The sequence below is a fragment of the Aspergillus oryzae genome, chromosome 3 (genome assembly GCF_000184455.2).
Source record: "Aspergillus oryzae RIB40 DNA, chromosome 3".
NCBI classification, from domain to species: Eukaryota; Fungi; Ascomycota; class Eurotiomycetes; order Eurotiales; family Aspergillaceae; genus Aspergillus; species Aspergillus oryzae.
Genome location: NC_036437.1, coordinates 4,214,361 through 4,233,254, shown reverse-complemented (window position 1 = coordinate 4,233,254; position 18,894 = coordinate 4,214,361). Strand labels below are relative to the sequence as shown.

The following is an 18,894-nucleotide window of genomic DNA, read 5'->3' as shown; positions in this document are numbered from 1 at the left end:
CCGAACGGCACCGATTTCCCTCTCAGTCGTATTCGACAACAGTCACGTACTGCTCTTAATTCGGTCAATCCAGGCCGGATTTGTAGGGGGTTCTTCACGATACCATTCACTGTGGCTTCACTCTTGTTCCGGGCGTCGCCCATCGACCCAGCCTTGCGTCCTACGTCGCCATCGGCCTCTCAGTCGCACGATCTCAAGTACAACAATACCACTTCTTCAATTGACAGTCCGTCCGCCTCTCGTCAGTCGACAACGGACGCGGTAGCGAGTGCATCGTCAGCATCGTCGCAGTATTTTGGAGCGCTTCCTGAGTTTGGTTCTCTGGACAAAAGCCCTGATAGCAGCGATAGTAACGGTAGCAGCTTCCCTGGTTCCCTAGGCCCATCGCTGTCAGGACTGTCTGCTCTGGCCTCGGTCGCATCAGCCCCAACTTCCAATCTGCGGTATGTACTTGGAGTGGTGTGATGTGCTGCTGTCGCGTTACGCCTATGTCGAAGGCGAATCTAGTAGCCTTGGAATATCTGTTATCTTACGCTTCCATCCTACGAACCACACCTGGGTGACTGACAAGATTTTTACGCGAATAGGAATTCCGGTAGTAATGCGCAGCCCATGACCAATATGACTTACGCGACATCATCACCCGCAGCAACTACTGGTGGACAAGGCAATAGCCCTGTAAGTAGAGTGAGAGTGTTGAGGATGTGTTCTTATCGTATCTGCGTTGGCGCTTATCAAGATGCGACCCCATTTTTGTATTTTTTTCTCTCTTTATTTTTATTTTTTTTTCTCCGGGGGAAACTTGGACAGTCCTTCCCAATCTGTTATCAGCAGCCGATGGTGTCTTGGCACCGCACCACTGCGTGTCAAGTTCTTATCGCGCCAGCCCGTCAAATCTCTCCCGATCTTATCAACCGTCGCTCTTTTCCCTCTATTCCACTATCAGCCCCATACCTCATCCACCCCATTCGCTTCCACCCTCCTTTCTCGATCCCCTCATCTTTTTCTACAATGGCGACGACCTTAGCTGATCAGAAGCGCCCTCAATTACAGCCCGTGTGCCAAAATTGCGGTACTTCCACCACGCCCTTGTGGCGCCGAGATGAACTCGGTTCGGTCCTCTGCAACGCCTGTGGCTTATTCCTAAAGCTCCACGGAAGACCCCGTCCGATAAGCTTGAAAACCGATGTGATCAAAAGTCGCAATAGGGTCAAGACCGCGGGTCAGGGCCCTAAGCGTAAGGTGAGCAGGAATCCCCGAAGAATTTTCCATTCATTCTTGTTGCTCCGCCGTAGCTCGCAACCCCGAAATGGTACAAAGACGCTGATATGGAATCGCCTCAATTAGTCCAGCAGTGCCGTCGATGCAAATGGACTCTCCACGTCCAGATCAGAGGCCGGTACTCCCCCACTTGGATCTCATGGATATCGTCGCGCGTCGCGGAAGATGTCACCGGGCCATTCGGATCGCTCCAACTCACCAGTCTCCCGAACAGAAACGCCTGGTCTTCCCTCGATGCAACAGCAGCAGCTCCCACCGCAGCACAACTCCAACATCGCACCGCAGCACATGTTCGATAGCGTTACCCTTGGAGATCACGGTCTGACGAATGGCCTGTCGTCTGGGCAACTTCGCCAGCAGTCTCCCACCTCGACGTCTGCAGCCGTGGACCGCCATAACGAGTCTCCTCAGACCATCGAAGGACTCTTGGCCGCGAACACATCATTGAAGACCCGCGTGCGAGAATTGGAGTTTGTCAATGACCTTTTTAGGGGCCGGGTAACGGAACTCGAACAGAGCGATGCTGCCGCGCGCCGATCCGAGATGATCGCTCGCGACTCGGAATCGCGCCTTAAACGAGCCCTCGAGGACGCGCAACGGCGTGAAGAAGACCTGAAGCGTCGGGTGTCTGAACTGGAACGTCACATCGGTGAAGCCAGTAATGGCAACCTTGAAGGAGATGAAAGCTCTGGTGAGCCGATGGCGAAACGGATGAGGCTGTCTGATGTGGTAGATCAACCCTCCACTTCTCCTACCAAATCGCCAAAGAGCGTCTAACGACAGGGATCACAGGGATCGAACGACGGTTCGTGAATCTCACCGGCCCCCTCGATTCGTGCAAAAACGAAATGCAACCGCTCTGCTGAATTCTCTGATCTACCTTGGTCTTTTTGATACCCTTTACGTGTCTTGTCATTTGGCTGGATGTATATCGGATTAAAACTAATAACTCTCCCTTCCAATACTTCAATTCTTTCTTCATTCGTTTCTCTATTTCACATCTTTATTGCTCTTGGATTACGGAGCACTTTGAATTCTGGTACGGGACGGAGGAGATCACTTTGGGACAGCAAACCGCGGATTCGCGAAACCGTTCATATGAAGAAAAGGGAATTCCAAAACCAGAGGGGGGGGCAGCCTAGTTCAATTTTTTGTGTTCATTATTCCCAATTGTTTTGTTTCTTTTACCTCCTAGCTTTGGCTCCCTCGGATCGTCGAAGACCAGGCTGGCAGGATGACGATAGGATTGCAAGCAGGACTGCAGTGGTTACGTGGTAATTGATTGAATTCTTATCCTTCGGAGAGAGGTCAGAATCTGTCAACCCAGCAGGGACATGACTCGTGTTGAAAAAACTTTGATATCTTGCTGTTTTAAAATGCGTTCCATTCTATTCTACCGTGTTATTTTTAGCTAGTCTTTTTTTCTTGATGTGACTCTATAGTGTATGATGTGTGAATGCCCGATCCGGCCATTTATCGTTACCTGTCTTATCTTATCTTTCCCTGTTTTTATCTATTATCTTCTGCCAATGGTTTCACCCCGGCTTCGGTTATCTTACCTCGGCTATTGCGGAGGGCACTTCCTCCTTACTGATGTTTTCTGATAAAGGCGTCATGTGTGGATAGTAAAAGCGAACATGTATGATTTGGATGTTTTGACTATATACAAGGACATTGTCCCCTGATTGGTGAAGGAGCGTGGAAATGATCAAGGAAAATGCAGAATGAATACTTTAAGGACGAGAGTTAGGCCTCCCAAAATTATCATCCGTCTATACATAACCCAGTAGTGACATATGAGATGAGTTATCAAGATAGTCGCAGATACCGCTCAGACTTGGGTATATAGCTAAAAAGAAAATGCAAGAATGGCTTTCCAGCCAGGCAACCTTGGAAAGATGGAGAGGCGCCCATTAATGGATAGGCGCCACATATATATCCCACCCCGCTTCAAGCAAGACGGTCGTGTTCGATCTTCTTGCGAATCGCGCCGTGGACCCGCCTCTCACGCAGGATACTCCACAAGCATACGATGACGCCAGCGACTCCTGAAAAGAATGTAGTATAGTATGCCGTCCGGTAGCAGCCCAAGCCGTCGGGGCAGTCCCGGTCTCCATCTGGACCGACAACAGAGTGTCGGTCGTAGATGCTGCCGTACAGCAGGTTAAAGACGTTTCCGCTCAGAACGGGGGCGAGGGTCATCACGCCCCAGTTTTGGGAGAGGCCTCCGATACCGAATGTGTGAGCTACCAGGGACGGGAAAACACCGAAGAGGAATCCGTATGCGACGCCCGTGAATCCTGATACGACGATCAACTGGTGTGGGTTGGATATCGCGGCTCCTGCCAGTTGGGTTACGGTGAATACAACTGCGGAGATGAATAGGCACCAGAAACGTGACATGTCAAGTTTCTTGACTAGCAGATCCGATCCAATTCCTAAAATGATGACTGTCATTAGGGAATGTATGGGCCATATGTATGATAGTACGTACCACTGGAGAGTCGGCCGATGAAATTGCCAAATGATAGGACGGACACATGCATGACTTGTCTCTTTTGGATGAATCTGGAGCTAGCACTATCGTCGTAGTATTTCCACAATGCTTTGGCCTGTGGGGGTTAGTCTATAGATAAGCATGCCTGTAATATGGGTGTCTTACGCTGTTGCCAATGTTGCTACCATCATTGTTAGTATCTTAGTGGAGCGAAGTGAGGTAGAGTTAAACATACTTGATCGTCATCAAACCGATTCCAGAAAGTAGAGCCATCGTCAAGAAAAGCTGCCAGAACTCTACTTTGGGCAGCATCGCCAAGCCTCTAATGTCTGGGTGAGGTGAGCCGACGCCAACATCAAGGAGAGCATCATCTTCCTCCTCATGGTCATCCTCCCGAGATTGCCTTGGGGTGCTTTTGGATACCAACGATGACGTTTCATCCAAGTCGGGATTGTGATTGGCAGAGTGGGAGTTGATCGACGCGCCAGATTGCGATCTTACATGCATCGGGGAGTGGGATTCAAAAGCTGTAGAACTCTGCATACCTGCTTCATCAGACTCTTCTGGCACATAACGCAAATCAGAGGACTTCGTCCTATGCAGTCGAGTGGACTCTACTCCTGGCGATCGATCCCGTGATAATGCCGTGTACGCTTTAGCCGGGGGCATAAGCCGAAGGAGGGGAATGGAGACGAAGTTGAAGAAAAAAGTCCCCAGTGCCAGCAAAAGAAGGAACCGACCAGTATCATCCTTGAATATGAAAGATGAGACGTTAGACCAGAAAAAAGCGCTCAGTCCAAAAGCAGCCAGGGGGAAGGCTGTCGCTGTCCCCCGATGATCGGGGAAGTTCGTCGCGGCTAAGTTTGACGGATCTTAGTTCCGAGCGTTCGTAAGGCAGAGAGATCAACACACCTGTCTTGATTGAAGCCGAGAAGGCGGAGCAACTTCCGAGGCCAGTAAGGAATGAGAAAAAGGATAACACGCCAACACTGAGCGAGCCCTTTCCGTGCTCATAGGCTATGGTTGCGGAAGATAATTAGCACAAACATCATCAAGCGCCGGTAACAACCAGACAGACAAACCTATATATATAGGATAGTAGCCTACACCGAGGGCCACAGCACCAATAAAAGTTGTGAGTCGTGGACCTCGAGCATCAGTTAACAATCCCAACGGAACCCCCGATGCGTACATTCCCAAATTTCCAGCCACGCCCTGTGAGACATCAGTACGATATACATCGGCTTTTCCGAGGGAAACAAGACAGCTTACAATAAAGTTGCTCTGGGTTGCCGAGATCTTCATTCGTTCCGCAAATTGTGGCGCCCATGCTGAGTACGCATACTACGGTCAATCAGTACGTCCGTTCAGGAAATGCTCTAGTCCATGAGTATAGTTCAAGAGGGAGGTGTTGGAGGCAGGGATAAGCATCAAGTTCATACATTGGTCCCACAGGCCAGGGCTACTAGTGTGCCCGCAACCACGGATATAATGCGCTTGGTTTTATGAGTTGACTCAGCCATGGTGAATTGTGACGGTGCCGTTGCACCAAATCGTAAAGCGAAGGGCTATAAGTATTTCTCCCAGCGCATACACTGCGTGGGGAAGCAATTGAATTGAGATTGGGGCCCTAAGGGGGGGCCAGATAAATGCCGATTACTTTCGGCGAATGGGGACGATAAAGTTTATCAGCGTCTCAGACGTCAGGATGGTATAAGAGAAGGAATAGAAACGAATCCAACGAACGAATGCAAAGGGGTGGTACTGAAATTAAATACGAGAAGGGGGAAAAATTTTTACAATCCAACGAGTGTAGAGACGAACAAGATTATAAAAAAAAAAATTTAAAACTAAAAAAGGAGGGGAAGGCAAATTGAACAGGGAGAAAAGCACGCGACGACCAAATGCAAAGTGGCCGTTGAACTCGTAATCGTTGCCGGACTAAATCGTCCTCGACCGCAAATGTATTCGGAGGTACCACCAGTATACGTACAGCTACACAAGTACTGGTCAGGTACAGTACTCCAAGAACAGCGTTATCGGCCCCTGATAACACCCCGTCCTCGCTTATGTAACCGTTATCGGCACATGACGAAGGCGGCGGCGGCGGCGACTCTTCCGGTCGCTTGCATCTCCATCGCATCATTCTATCGGTCTATGCAAACTCACCTCCAGGACTATTATATAACATTAAACCTTACGACTAAATATCATTTGTTGAAGATCGCAATCCCTTTCCCGAGAGGGGAGCTTCAACAACATGGGCGCTCTACTTTCTCTACCACTCTTGGCGGTGCCAAGTGCCAGTACCGTACGTACATCTCCATTGCTACCTGATCGGACCTCAACTGATATCAACCCAGCTTCTAACGCTTGCAACTTCATGTTGCGGGGCTGCAACTTGCTCCGCAGTATGTAGTGCGTGCGGGAAGTTTCAAAATAGGTAAGTATCTCTTTCTTGTGTTGAGTATATGATAATTCAGTGACTGACATCCGGGGCCCCCGGACTTCAGTATGGCTACGAGAATCGCCTACGCCTTTATCCTTCTGATTAATTCAATCGTTTCGTGGATAATGCTCACACCATGGGCACTCAAGAAGCTACAACACCTGACTTTGGACTATATGGAAATCACTTGCGACGGCAAAGCATGCCATGGTTGGGTGGCGGTCCACCGTATTAACTTCGGTCTCGGTCTCTTTCACTTGGTTCTTGCGCTGTTCCTGTTGGGGGTGCGGTCATCTAAAGATGGCCGTGCGGTCCTTCAGAATGGATTCTGGGGCCCAAAGATCATCCTATGGATCGCCTTCGTGGTCGTGTCCTTCTTCATCCCGCAGTCGTTCTTTTTCGTCTATGGCCGTTACATCGCCTTTATTTGCGCTATGCTTTTCTTGTTGCTTGGTCTTATCCTCCTGGTTGATCTAGCGCATTCCTGGGCTGAGATCTGTCTGCAGAAGATTGAGGATAGCGACTCTCGACTTTGGCGCGGGCTGCTCATTGGCTCAACTATTGGCATGTACATCGCATCGATCGTGATGACGGTCCTGATGTATTATTTCTTCGCCCGTAGTGGATGCGCCATGAACCAAGCCGCGATTACGGTAAGTCATTAATCACTTGTTACATTTGTCGTGCTGGGGCTCGGCTGACGAATCAGGTTAACCTCATTGTTTTCTTGATCATTTCCTTCGTGTCCATTCAGCCTATAGTTCAAGAATCCAATCCGCGAGCGGGTCTGGCTCAAGCAGCCATGGTGACTGTGTATTGCACGTATTTGACCATGTCGGCTGTTTCAATGGAACCAGATGACCGCCAGTGCAATCCTCTAGTGCGCGCTCGCGGGACAAGAACGGCCAGTATTGTTTTGGGAGCCATTCTTACCATGGCCACCATCGCATACACGACAACACGTGCAGCCACTCAGGGCCTTGCGTTAGGGTCCAAGGGGGGCCATAACTATTCGCCGCTGGGGACGGATGACAACGAACATGGTCTTGTGACCCAACAGCCGACCAGTCGTCGCGAGATGCGTGCCGAAGTTCTTCGTGCCGCCGTGGCTAGTGGCAGTTTACCCGCCAGTGCGCTCGACGACGACAGCGACGACGAATCTGATGACTATAACACCAAGGACGATGAACGAGGTTCGACACAGTATAACTACTCCTTGTTTCACGTGATCTTCTTCTTGGCTACGACATGGGTGGCCACGCTTCTCACCCAGGGCTTGGAGACCGAAGTCGAGAATACAGATGACTTTGCCGCTGTGGGGCGGACTTACTGGGCCAGCTGGGTGAAGATAATCAGCGCTTGGGTTTGTTACGCGATTTACCTGTGGACGCTGATCGCCCCGGTGGTTATGCCTGATCGTTTCGGCGTGTACTGAAATTGTCGGGCACAGTCACCTAGAATTGTATTGACTATACAGCGGAGTTGGGCGTTCACGAGCATTGAGAGTTATTCCGATATCCAGGGTGCATTTTGTTTCCTGGGCTGTTATCAGTTTACTGCATGAAATTGTAGTTACGATGAATGAGACTGTATTATCTATCATCATATATGAGAATAACTCTTGACCGACTATGGAAGAGTGCTATGTACAGCCTGTTATTCTACCCCTAGCATCTGAATAATCCGAGCAACCTGAGTCGATCTAGGGCCAGTTATGCTAAATGCACTGAATTTATCAAATATACTGTAGAAGGACTGTGAAGAATTGGACTGTCAAACGCAGTAAAATCAAGAAAAGGGAGTTAATTTCAAGCCGATGAGCGAAGTGTGTGTAAAGGGCTTGTTATATATTGTCGATGGAGATCAATGGGGGTACATTATCTTATCTTGTCCGATGCTTACTGATCGCGGTATCGCGTAAAGTGGCCGACAACCCGCGTAAGTCGCGTTCGCATCAACCATCTTCATCATGGGATGAATATGGCGACCATCAAGGCCATCGAGGCCCGCTCGGTACGTACCTATGGATCTGTGAATGTGCAGTCCCTAACTTCGTCGTGTTGCGCTTTTTTCAGGTCCACCAAATCCAATCCGGTCAGGTCATCGTCGACCTCTGCTCTGTTGCTAAGGAGCTGGTCGAAAACAGTCTCGATGCTGGTGCCACATCGATCGGTAAATAGGACCCTTATAATTGATATAAATATGCACCTGCATATGATTTTCATAAGACAGCAAACTGATCAATCTATCTTTCAAAACAGAGGTCCGTTTCAAGAATAATGGACTGGACCTGATTGAGGTGCAAGACAACGGTAGTGGAATATCTCCGGAGAACTATGAGAATGTCGGTAAGCTTTTCTCCAGTTTTTTTTTTTTTTTTTTTTTTTTTTTTTTTTTTTTTTTTTTTATTTTATTTTATTTTAGTAGGGGAAGTATCTAACTCTGCGGTTTACTAGCACTCAAACATTACACATCGAAGTTATCTTCCTACGAGGACCTATCACGGCTACAGACGTTCGGTTTCCGCGGCGAAGCACTGTCGTCTCTATGCGCCCTGTCCGAGTTCCATGTTGTCACCGCCCAAGCCAACCAGGCTCCCAAAGCCAACCGTCTTGATTTTGAGCATTCTGGGAAATTGAAGAAGACACAAATTGTCGCGGGCCAGAAGGGCACAACGGTATCGGTGGAGGGACTGTTCAAGAGACTACCCGTGCGGCGCCGTGAGCTAGAAAAGAACATCAAACGTGAATATGGAAAGGTTTTAAACCTTCTTCATGCGTACGCATGTGTCAGCAAAGGCGTACGTTTCAACGTCAAGAACACTGTCGCAAAAACCCGCAACGTCGTGGTCTTCTCCACGAACGGTAACCAGACAACAAAAGAGAACATTGCCAACGTTTACGGCGCGAAGACTCTCCTGGCTTTGATTCCACTCGATCTAACCCTGGAATTTGAACCATCTGCGGCTGGAAAGCGAGCCGCTGTGGATGAAGAGCGGGAGTCGAATAAGATCTTCGTTCGGGGACATATCTCAAGGCCCGTTTCCGGGGAAGGCAGGCAAACACCTGATCGTCAAATGTTCTTTGTCAACTCTCGTCCTTGTGGGTTACCGCAAATAGCCAAAGCGTTCAACGAGGTCTATAAATCTTTCAACGTGTCACAGTCACCGTTTGTGTTTGCGGACTTCCATATGGATACTAACGCGTACGATGTCAATGTTTCACCCGATAAGCGCACAATTTTACTGCACGATGCAGGAGCTTTGATCGAGTCTCTGAAAACATCTCTTACGCAGTTGTTTGAATCGTCGGATCAGACCGTTCCCCAATCTCAGGTCAACAATGCTAGGCAGTCAACTACTAAACTGCAGTCCGGAAAATTGCAAGACATTCTAACTCTTAAATCTTCGTCTGGAGGCGCAGAGGCTGCGGAAGATGAGGGGCCAGAGGTGGATGAAAGCCAAGTCAATGGCAGAAACAGGCTCAACCCCCAACATAGGATGAGGAGCTTTTTGAGCGATCTCGGGTCGTCACCTGGGGGTAAAGCGAGCATACCATCATCTCCTCTTCGTGTGGACAAAGAACCTGCGCATGATCCGACATTGTTGCCTCCAAACACACCTACCCAATCAAAACCCGGCTTATCAGAAGAAGACAATCAGCTCTTCGTTACCGATGATGACCGATATGAAGAGCCATCTCCCGGTGCAGACGAGAGCATGCAACCAGAACGCGCTGCTGATGGAAAATCGCAGGTTGCTTATGATGATGATGATGATGCTCCACAGAGTAGTGCACCACCAGATTCGCAGCGGACAGTAACGCAGGGACGGGAGCCGTCTGTGGAAATACCTAATACTATACAGAATGCGTTCGACCGAATGAGACCAAGACGAGCGCCGGCGGAGGTGGCGACGATCACCATCGGAAACAGGACTGTAACGTCCTTAGTAGGGAGTGGTCCTTATCGAAAACGTGATATTGACCATGTCGATACTACTAGCTCCACAGCTCGGAAGAGACGTATACACACTCCATCTCGTCCTAGTATATTTGGGAAGCACATGAGGGGCTTTGCAGCACCTGGGGCTCAGGTAGAGCACAGCGCGAGCAGTGAGGCCGAGGAGGAAGAGGATGAATGTGAAGAGGAAGTAGAAGAAGAAGAAGCTGAGGACGTGGAGGATGAAGAGGAGGAGATCGAAGATGAAGAGCCTGGGGGTGGTTCTCGATCTCATGTTCTTTCAGACCAAGATAGTGTTCAATCACACGATGAAGCTCTACCTGAGGCTGAGGTCAAGGATGAACCCGCAATGTCTCAGCAAGATACTGCTCCTGTGGAAAAGACCTTAAGCGACGAAGAGAAGAAGAAACACGAAGAAGCTGAAGTTCAGCGGCTGATTCGACAGGCAGAAGAAAAAGCTGCCTTGCCACAAGAAAGCAATATCAACCGTGCGAACAAGCTGAATAAGGGCGCTGCTCATCGCGATTCCACAGTCAACCTAGTGAGCACTATCGATGGGTCACTTTCTAGGATCCAGCTTCAGATGGACAAGCTTCAGGAAAGGCTTCGCTTGCACGGCTCGAATGCTGTACATTCTCAGGACAATGAGGCTGAAAATTCGCTGGAGACTGCTGAGGAGCGGTTGTCGCTAACTGTTTCCAAGGACGATTTTGGCAAGATGCGGATTGCTGGGCAGTTCAACTTAGGATTCATCCTAGCCACCCGGTCGTCAACAGGTGTCTCTGACTCAGCACCACCCAGTTCGAAGGATGAACTTTTTATCATTGACCAGCACGCTTCTGACGAGAAGTTCAACTTCGAGCGACTTCAGGCGGAAACCGTGGTGCAGAATCAACGCCTTGTGCAACCGAAGCAGCTGGATCTGACGGCGGTTGAAGAGGAAATTGTGATAGAGAATCAATCTGCGCTGGAGAAGAATGGCTTCGTCGTGGAAGTTGATGACAGCGGCAATGAACCGATTGGCCGCAGGTGCAAGCTGGTCTCGCTACCATTGAGCAAAGAAGTCGTCTTCGGCGTGCGAGATCTGGAGGAGCTCATCGTCCTGCTTTCTGAGATGCCAGCTAGCAGCACAGCGGGGCCCATGTATGTTCCGCGACCAAGTAAGGTGCGGAAAATGTTCGCTATGCGGGCATGTCGGTCCAGCATTATGATCGGAAAGAACCTGTCCCAAAAGCAAATGACCCGAGTGGTGCGAAACATGGGCACAATTGACAAACCATGGAACTGCCCACATGGGCGACCGACCATGCGACATCTGATGAGCCTGGGACAATGGAACGAGTACGATGAGTTCGACGGCGATGAAGAGAGTGAGTTGGAGGATCGCCGGTCATGGACTGATACATTGGATATCTGGAAGGATTACTTTAAGGAAATGACCGGCGAGGGAGAGGAAAGTGAGGGTGAAGATGAAGATGAAGCAGATTGACATTATAATCCTTTTTGGTTACGGGTCCTATCTATATAGGAATGTATAGATCAACAAAATTGACTTGGATACTAAATGAGCGCTATTTCCCTATATTCCTTAGACCCAACTACATAAATCATCACATCCTCAACCCTAACCCATAACACATAAAGCCACAAAAACAAATCACCACCACTGAAACCACCCCTTCCCCTTCTTCCCATTCTTATCCCCATCCTCAACCTCCTCCCCAAACCCATTAACCCTGCCATTCCCCTCCAACCCCCCATCCTCCCCATTGCCATGCCCATACCCATTCCCAAGACCATGATAATCCCCCTCCCCCTCCTCTGCCAACCTAACCGTCTCCTCCACAATCAACAAATCCCTTTCAATCAACTCCGCCCAGTTCTGCACGTCCCCGATCTCCTTCAACCCATCCCTCGCCTGATCCGCCACCTTAGCCAGCTGATCATTCTGCTTAGCGAGCTGCTCCGTCGCCCGCCGCACATCGGCCTCTTGTTTGTCGAGCACGGTAGAGTTGTCGTGGAGGGTGCGGGCTCGATCGCGGAGCGCGGTTTCGTAGTTTGCACCGACGGAGCGGAGGGAGGCTTCGAAGGCGGTTTTGGCTTCGGTGGTGCGTTGGTCGGTTATTTCTGTTTCCGTTGTGGTTGTTTGGGATGTCGTTGTGGTGGTGGGGGTTGTGGTTGTTGGTGGTGGTGGTGGTGAGGTGGACATTTTGGATTTTGAGTTGAAGGTTTATTTGTGTGTTTGAGGTTGGGGTCTGGTGGTTATGTTGTGCTGTTCAGGGTTGTCTGGATACTGTAGAGAGTATAGATAGATATGGTGTTTTGGGAGTGGGTAAATGGGGTTTAGATGCGTTTTTATGTATGGAATTGGTTGGTGACCCCACTTGGGGGGTTACGCTAAGAGGTTGTCGTGCAGATGAGGTGCATATAGTGGAAGTGAATCTATTGGGTACTGGGATTATAGCTATACTAGGGTCTATTATACGAAGGGTATCTATCGGTGCTTGATTATATACTCATGGACTAAGATGAGATATTTTTATAGGCAAACGCTTAAGCTTCTTCAATCTCCACACCGGCATTGCGAATCGCCTCCAGAGCCCATTTCTGCTCTGCACTCCGGGCGATATGAACCGGCGTTTTGCCTTCTTTATTCACTTGATGGAGTAGCTTGGGCGCTTTCCGGACAAAGGTTTCCACCGTCTGTCGGTATTGCTTCTGTCCAGCGAAATTGTCACAGCTCCCTGCTACCAGATAGTGGAGGGTGTTATTTCCTGCGTGGTCAACGGCCGTGATATCCGCCCCGCGGTTGTACAACGTCATGGCTCGTGTGATGTCTCCCTCTGGGTAGGCGACGATTCTGATATACTTGGGGACGGGCTCGAGGAGGGGATACATGACTGCGAAGGAATCTGTACCGAGGTTTTCGCAACGCGATGCAGCGAGAAGGAGTGTACGGCCCTGGGCATCGCGGCGCTCGAGGTCTAGATCTGGTATCTCGAGGAAGGGCTGGATGGTTCCGCCGTGCTCGAAGATGTGGTGGAGGATGGTAGTTTCGTCGCTACAGGCGCGAAAGGGGTCTGCGCCTTGTTGTAATAGGTATTGGATTAACTTGATTGCGCGGTCTCGTGTGTTTGACTCGTTGAATTTTGGCATTGATAGGTAGTGGAGCGGGTGGAGGGTGAAGTTTGTTAGGTTTCTGTCGTCGTGGAAGCGTTGGGTATACCATATATTGCCTTCCTTTTGTAAAGTAGTCGTGTTGCAGTCGATGCTGCGCTCCAGAAGGAGAGATAGCATATCGAGGTTTAAGTTGTCCAGGGTGGTGAACATTACCCGGCTTATGCAATTTTCCAGTGATGCCCCGTTCTCAAGTAGCAGGCGGAATATGTTAATATCGTACGTTGCCAGACTCAGTGGGGAACAGCCGTTATGGCTTGGGATATTGGGGTCAGCGCCGGCTTCGAGCAATATTTTGATAATTTCTTTCCGTTGATGTGATTCTGATAGAGATTTGTGTACTGCATTCAGCAATGGGGTGCTGCCGTTGGTACTTTGGAGGTTGGGGTCAGCGCCGTGCTGGAGAAGGTAGCGAACTGCCTTTGTGTGCCACCATTGGCCTCCTTTGGCAAAGTAATGTAAAGCACTTTCGCCAGGTTTGTAGGCACGTCTTAGCCAGATTGTTGATTGGAAGGGGAGGTTTGGCCGAATCTCTATTCCTGGTTGGAATTGGAGATTGATGTCTGCTTTGAAGTGTTCCACTATAACCTTGATTACGTCCAGGTTGGGGACTTTTCGCTCTGCGGCTATCAGAAGATACGGCATCAATCGCTTCTTGAACCTGTTTACTCCACCGTTAATCCAACTCGGATCTGCCATGAGGTCGCCTAAGCGTTTGAAGAGGTCCGTGTAGCCCCATTTTGCGAGGTTCACTAGAATCCCAGGGAGAGCGATCTGTACATGTGCGGCGTCTGCATGCTTCTCCAACCCTTCAGCTAGGGCGTTATACTGTCGGAGGAGTAAGAGGCGAGCAACCGTATGGTCGCTAACGAACTCGCTGAAGCAAACGCCAAGAATATCTGGAAGATGCCGAGAAGTGAGTGTGAGATACATATGTTCGAAATCTGGGAATCGCATGGGTTCTAAGCCATGTTGTTTCATCAGTCGTCCAAGCTCTGACACTAGCTCTTCGGATCCACTAAAGACAGCCTCCGCCATAGGGGGCATGCGGGAGGGCTCATAAGTGAGTGTAGCCCCATGAGCGACGAGAGCCCGAAGAACCCCAGTCACATTTGTAGTATCATTCTCAGAGGTTACTTCCAATCGTCGTATGGGATTCCGTGATTTTTTGTCCATGAGTTGTGGTAGGTTGGGCCTTTTCTCGTCCTTTGATAAGATTCCGGCGGCGCTGACCCTGCCATCGAGTGCGGGAAGTTCTAGATGGACCGGCCATCTTTGTTCTTCTTTCGCATATTCACAGCAGACCAGCAGAGGTGTCTTTCCTCGACTAAACTTCGCCTCGACTTCTGCGTTGACATCGGCTCCAAATTCAAGCAGAAGGCTTACTGTTTCCAACCTCCCTGATCGACATGCATCGTGTAAAGGTGGCCGGCCATTCTTGCACCGTTTGTTCACGAGTGAAAGTTGGTTTATCGAGGTATAATGCTCAAGTAGAAGCCCAACAATATTGACTTGACGTGCTGTGGATGCGATATGAAGCAGATTTCTGCCGTCACCAGTCACCGCTGTGGTATCTGCGCCGAGATCAATAAGTCTGGCCACCAACGTCTCAGAGCAGCTAGCTGCCAGATGAATTGGCCGTATGCCATCATGATCCGCTATTTCTAACGCTCTTATTAGACCTGCATCGAGAACTAAATCGATCGCTCTCTTATCACCGGCTACTGTAGGCAAGAACATATACTCGGATACTTGGTGACATAGGAGATGTAGTGGTGTTTGACCCTTGAAGTTAGCCTGGGTTGGGGATAGTCCCGCATCCAACAGCTTCTGGATGAAATATATCTCGCTTTCGTCCGAGAATGAGGCAAAGTCGGCCACGAGACGATGTAGAACGGTGTTTCCCTCATAATTTGCCATATTTGGATCTATCCCGATGGATAACAGAAATTCAAGCGCTTCGATTCCTCGATGACCGTTTCCGCGTTTATAATGTATTACTCCGTTGCCTTTGTAGTCCTGTGTGTTAACATTGGCTCCTCGCTTGATTAAACAAGTAATCTTTCGCTCGTGATCGACAGCTCGCTGCATGGTATATGCTAGCAGTGTGAAGCCCTGATTGTCCTTGCCTTCGATATCAGCACCAGCAGCGAGAAGGATATCTACTGCTTCCTCAAACCATTCCATAGGTCCATCCACCATATGTAACGGAAGCTTGCCTTTCAAGTTCCTCTGGTCGACACGCAGGCCTAGCTTAAGCAGCTCAAGTATCGTCTGACTCCCTGATCGATGACTTCTCACAGCAAGATGTAGTAGTGTATCGCCTTTAGCATCAGTCTCACCCCAGCTGGATACATGAGGTCGAAACAGAGAAAGGTCGCCTAACTGACCCCCAGCGGCAAAGCATTGCAAAGGAGACCGGCCATCAAACACTCTTTTCACATCGAGTTTGGCCCCACGATCTAGAAACAGTTGGAAAATATCTTCTGATTTCTGTAAATCCAGAAGATGTAGAGGCGTAGACCCAGAGTCGTTCACAACATTCACATCTGCTCCACTTTCAATAAGCAACTTCGTATACGGCAGATTGAGATGGACAGATTGATGCAAGACAGTTTCTCCCGCTGGGCCCCGGGCATTCAGATCACACCCTGCGCGCAGAAGTAAGGACAGTAGCTCGGGAAAGATCTCGCTCGGCAATGGATCTGACTTTTGTCTCTCCCGGCGCGGCCTCAGGAAGCCATGGAGGGGTGTAAAGATGGGCTCTGTATTAGAATGTGAAGATGAAGTGGACTCTGCCAATGATTTCAAACGTGCGTCGGCGCCGTGGTCCACGAGCAGCTTGACCACATCCAAGTAGCAATGACTCACTGCAATGAACAAAGCGGTCATGCCATCTTTGACGGCATTGACATCCGTCCTGGGGCATTCTAGTAGGGCTTCCGCGAAGGAGACGTTCCCAGATGCACAGGAATCGCAAAGAGCCGAGTTGAGTTCTTCCGTAGATGCCGTAGGGATTGCGTTCTTGAGAGATTCAAGCGAGTTCGAGGCACATGCGGCCTGAACGGTAGGGTTTGCATCAGACATTTCAGTATCAGGATATCCGTGGGGAGAATATGATACCTAGACAAATTACCATACTCTCTATCTCGAGGAAGGGGTACATGTTTATATATTTCATTCTATGAGGTTGCACTGATGGTAGAGTGGGGACTTTGTGTTCAAGCGTTCCAGAACTTTGGTAGCCTTAGCGTGCTTCTGCCTTGGGGTTGCCTGAGATAGAGTATACTTACACCCAAAAAGAAGTATAGCACTATTACGAGATAACGGGTCCGACTGCCGACGCGGCTCCTCTATTAAATTGATTTACGCACTTACACCCCGCTCCACTGCATTTCAGCCCCATTACCCTCACCGGAATGAATATAGTGGTCTCTTGAACTACAGAGCCGCGAGGCTATGTATTTACAACCCGGTTGTACGATTTCAATAAAACCAGCCTGACGATGCAAATCACACCCCCAAACAAACCAATATGTCTCAATATAAATATTCTCTACTCACGCCGAGGCCAGAAACAATTCGCATGCTTCGCCTCTTACCAAGTGAGGACAATACCGCTCAGATCCAATGTCAGCTCGTCAACTACACCCTACCAACACCAGGTACGGAAGATTATCCGTATGAAGCGTTATCGTATGTATGGGGCAGTGAGAACACACCTCAATATATTATTATAGATGGCCAAACTTTATCCGTTACAGAGAACCTCTATACAGCATTACTATATCTTCGAGAGCGTCAGCTTGAACGCTTGCTCTGGATAGATGCGATCTGCATTAACCAGGGAGATGAGGATGAAAAAGCCCAGCAAATCCAGTTCATGCCGATGATATACGGTCAAGCTAGCCAAGTGATTGTTTGGCTCGGGGAGACGGCCGATCAGAGTGATAAAGCACTCGAAACGATTCGTCTTGCTGCAGATGACGAGCCTTCCGAGGATAAGCCTACAGATATACAGCAGGAAATGAATCATACTGCCATTGTGAGGCTACTAGAACGACCTTGGTTTCGGCGCATTTGGGTATGAAGAGTTCTACACGGATATTATTAGAACTTACTAAATAGTTAGTACAGGTACTCCAGGAGGTCCATGCTGCACAAGATATTCTACTTATATGTGGCGACGTCAAGATCCATGGCTATACCTTTTCTTCAGGCTTGAAGGGTCTAAGCCTCTCTCTTAAGGCTCGCCCAGATCTACAGAGTCTGGTTGGCTCGATTGTCTATCTTATGAGGGGTGCAATCTTCCGACCTGGTACGACATCTTCGCGTGGAACACTGTCTCTTGGTGAACTGGTTGATATGTATCACGCCCGGGCGGCAACCAAGAAACATGACAAAGTGTATGCATTACTTGGCATGAGCTCTGACTCTCCTCTCTTACCTGATTACAAGCTTCCATGGAGTACAGTGTTCCAACAAGTCATTACTTATATTTTCTCAGAAAAAGCTTCTATACGGATTTGGCCCCATCGGGATTTAGCTCTGATTCAAAGCAGGGGACATATACTGGGCCAAGTAATAGAAGTGAAAAGTGACGAGTCTCAACATGACAGGACACATAGTGCGCATTCGGAATATTACGCTACAACTAGTGGTGACCAGAAGGGGTGACAACAGGCGTACTTTGTATGGGAGAAACATGCAGGGAACAATATGGATACTCCATGTTTCAGCCAAGCCTATTCAGAAAGGCGACATTGTATGCCTTTTGGAGGGAGCTTCAAAGCCGAGTATCATTCGGCCTTATAAAGGCTATCTCAGTATTATAGTGACCAGCGCAACTCCGCTACAGGAGGAAGAAGATGTGAGGTGGGATGAAATTGCCGAGACTCTGCGTTCAAGACACGACCCCATACGCGATATGTCTCTCATCTGGAACTGGGAGACATCCCACACAAATCCAGGAAAACTGCAAGAGCTGGAGATCCCAATGGAATCAAACGATACAACACCAGGAATCTTGGGACTGGATTCTGAAGAAACCAAAAGATTCGATGATTTGACACTTATTGTGAGAGATACGTTAGTCAAGATGGACATGGGCTTTGCAGCAACAAGGCTCCTCAATTATCTACAGGAGTCCAAACTTCCACTTAGCGAGAAATTCGACTTGGCAGCAGCAATAAGTCGCGCATGGGGATATAGCGCCATGAAAGAGCTCGGAATTGATATAATAGGTGAGACTATGCCAGTCGCAGAACTTGATCAAGAAGGTACTGACTTATGGGATCAGATCGAATAAACAAGAGTGACCCTGCCAACCACTTAGAATATGTTGACGAGTTGTATCCATCCTCCCGCTGTCGACCCCAATAGATCACATACTCATTCAACTTTTTGGTTCGCCTCAATACTACTCCATTCCATCACCATTCCATCACATTAGATTACCCTAGAAAGGCCCCCACTTCCTAGCGTAGGCTACTATTTGCCAAAGTTACCCTGCCAGATGGTCTTCAATACA

General features: G+C 49.1%; 6 protein-coding genes across 6 annotated transcripts; 4 read left to right on the top strand and 2 right to left on the bottom strand.

Annotated features, from left to right (window-relative positions):
* Positions 1 to 1,011: 1,011 nt before the first annotated feature.
* AO090026000315 (putative GATA transcription factor (AreB)) lies at positions 1,012 to 2,058 on the top strand (the record flags this gene model as incomplete). The annotated part of the gene is made up of 2 exons (XM_001821737.3): positions 1,012 to 1,242; positions 1,348 to 2,058. 2 exons carry the CDS (start codon positions 1,012 to 1,014, stop codon positions 2,056 to 2,058), a joined length of 942 nt encoding a protein of 313 aa, XP_001821789.3.
* Positions 2,059 to 3,231: 1,173 nt separating this feature from the next.
* Positions 3,232 to 5,301, bottom strand: AO090026000316 (putative MFS transporter; the record flags this gene model as incomplete). Its single annotated transcript, XM_023236112.1, has 6 exons — positions 3,232 to 3,597; positions 3,776 to 3,907; positions 4,010 to 4,650; positions 4,687 to 4,795; positions 4,826 to 5,122; positions 5,221 to 5,301. The coding sequence occupies 6 exons, from the start codon at positions 5,299 to 5,301 to the stop codon at positions 3,232 to 3,234; spliced, it is 1,626 nt and encodes a 541-aa protein (XP_023090994.1).
* A 737-nt stretch (positions 5,302 to 6,038) lies between these two features.
* Positions 6,039 to 7,662, top strand: AO090026000317 (serine incorporator domain-containing protein; the record flags this gene model as incomplete). The annotated part of the gene is made up of 4 exons (XM_001821739.3): positions 6,039 to 6,089; positions 6,142 to 6,221; positions 6,292 to 6,880; positions 6,937 to 7,662. 4 exons carry the CDS (start codon positions 6,039 to 6,041, stop codon positions 7,660 to 7,662), a joined length of 1,446 nt encoding a protein of 481 aa, XP_001821791.1.
* Positions 7,663 to 8,207: 545 nt separating this feature from the next.
* AO090026000318 (ATP-binding mismatch repair protein PMS1) lies at positions 8,208 to 11,725 on the top strand (the record flags this gene model as incomplete). The annotated part of the gene is made up of 6 exons (XM_023236111.1): positions 8,208 to 8,240; positions 8,303 to 8,399; positions 8,489 to 8,575; positions 8,684 to 9,766; positions 10,238 to 11,528; positions 11,716 to 11,725. 6 exons carry the CDS (start codon positions 8,208 to 8,210, stop codon positions 11,723 to 11,725), a joined length of 2,601 nt encoding a protein of 866 aa, XP_023090995.1.
* Positions 11,726 to 12,740: 1,015 nt separating this feature from the next.
* AO090026000319 (uncharacterized protein) lies at positions 12,741 to 16,451 on the bottom strand (the record flags this gene model as incomplete). Its single annotated transcript, XM_001821741.1, has 1 exon — positions 12,741 to 16,451. One exon carries the CDS (start codon positions 16,449 to 16,451, stop codon positions 12,741 to 12,743), a length of 3,711 nt encoding a protein of 1,236 aa, XP_001821793.1.
* Positions 16,452 to 16,899: 448 nt separating this feature from the next.
* AO090026000320 (HET domain-containing protein) lies at positions 16,900 to 18,672 on the top strand (the record flags this gene model as incomplete). Its single annotated transcript, XM_023236110.1, has 3 exons — positions 16,900 to 17,448; positions 17,502 to 18,024; positions 18,104 to 18,672. The coding sequence occupies 3 exons, from the start codon at positions 16,900 to 16,902 to the stop codon at positions 18,670 to 18,672; spliced, it is 1,641 nt and encodes a 546-aa protein (XP_023090996.1).
* Positions 18,673 to 18,894: the final 222 nt, after the last annotated feature.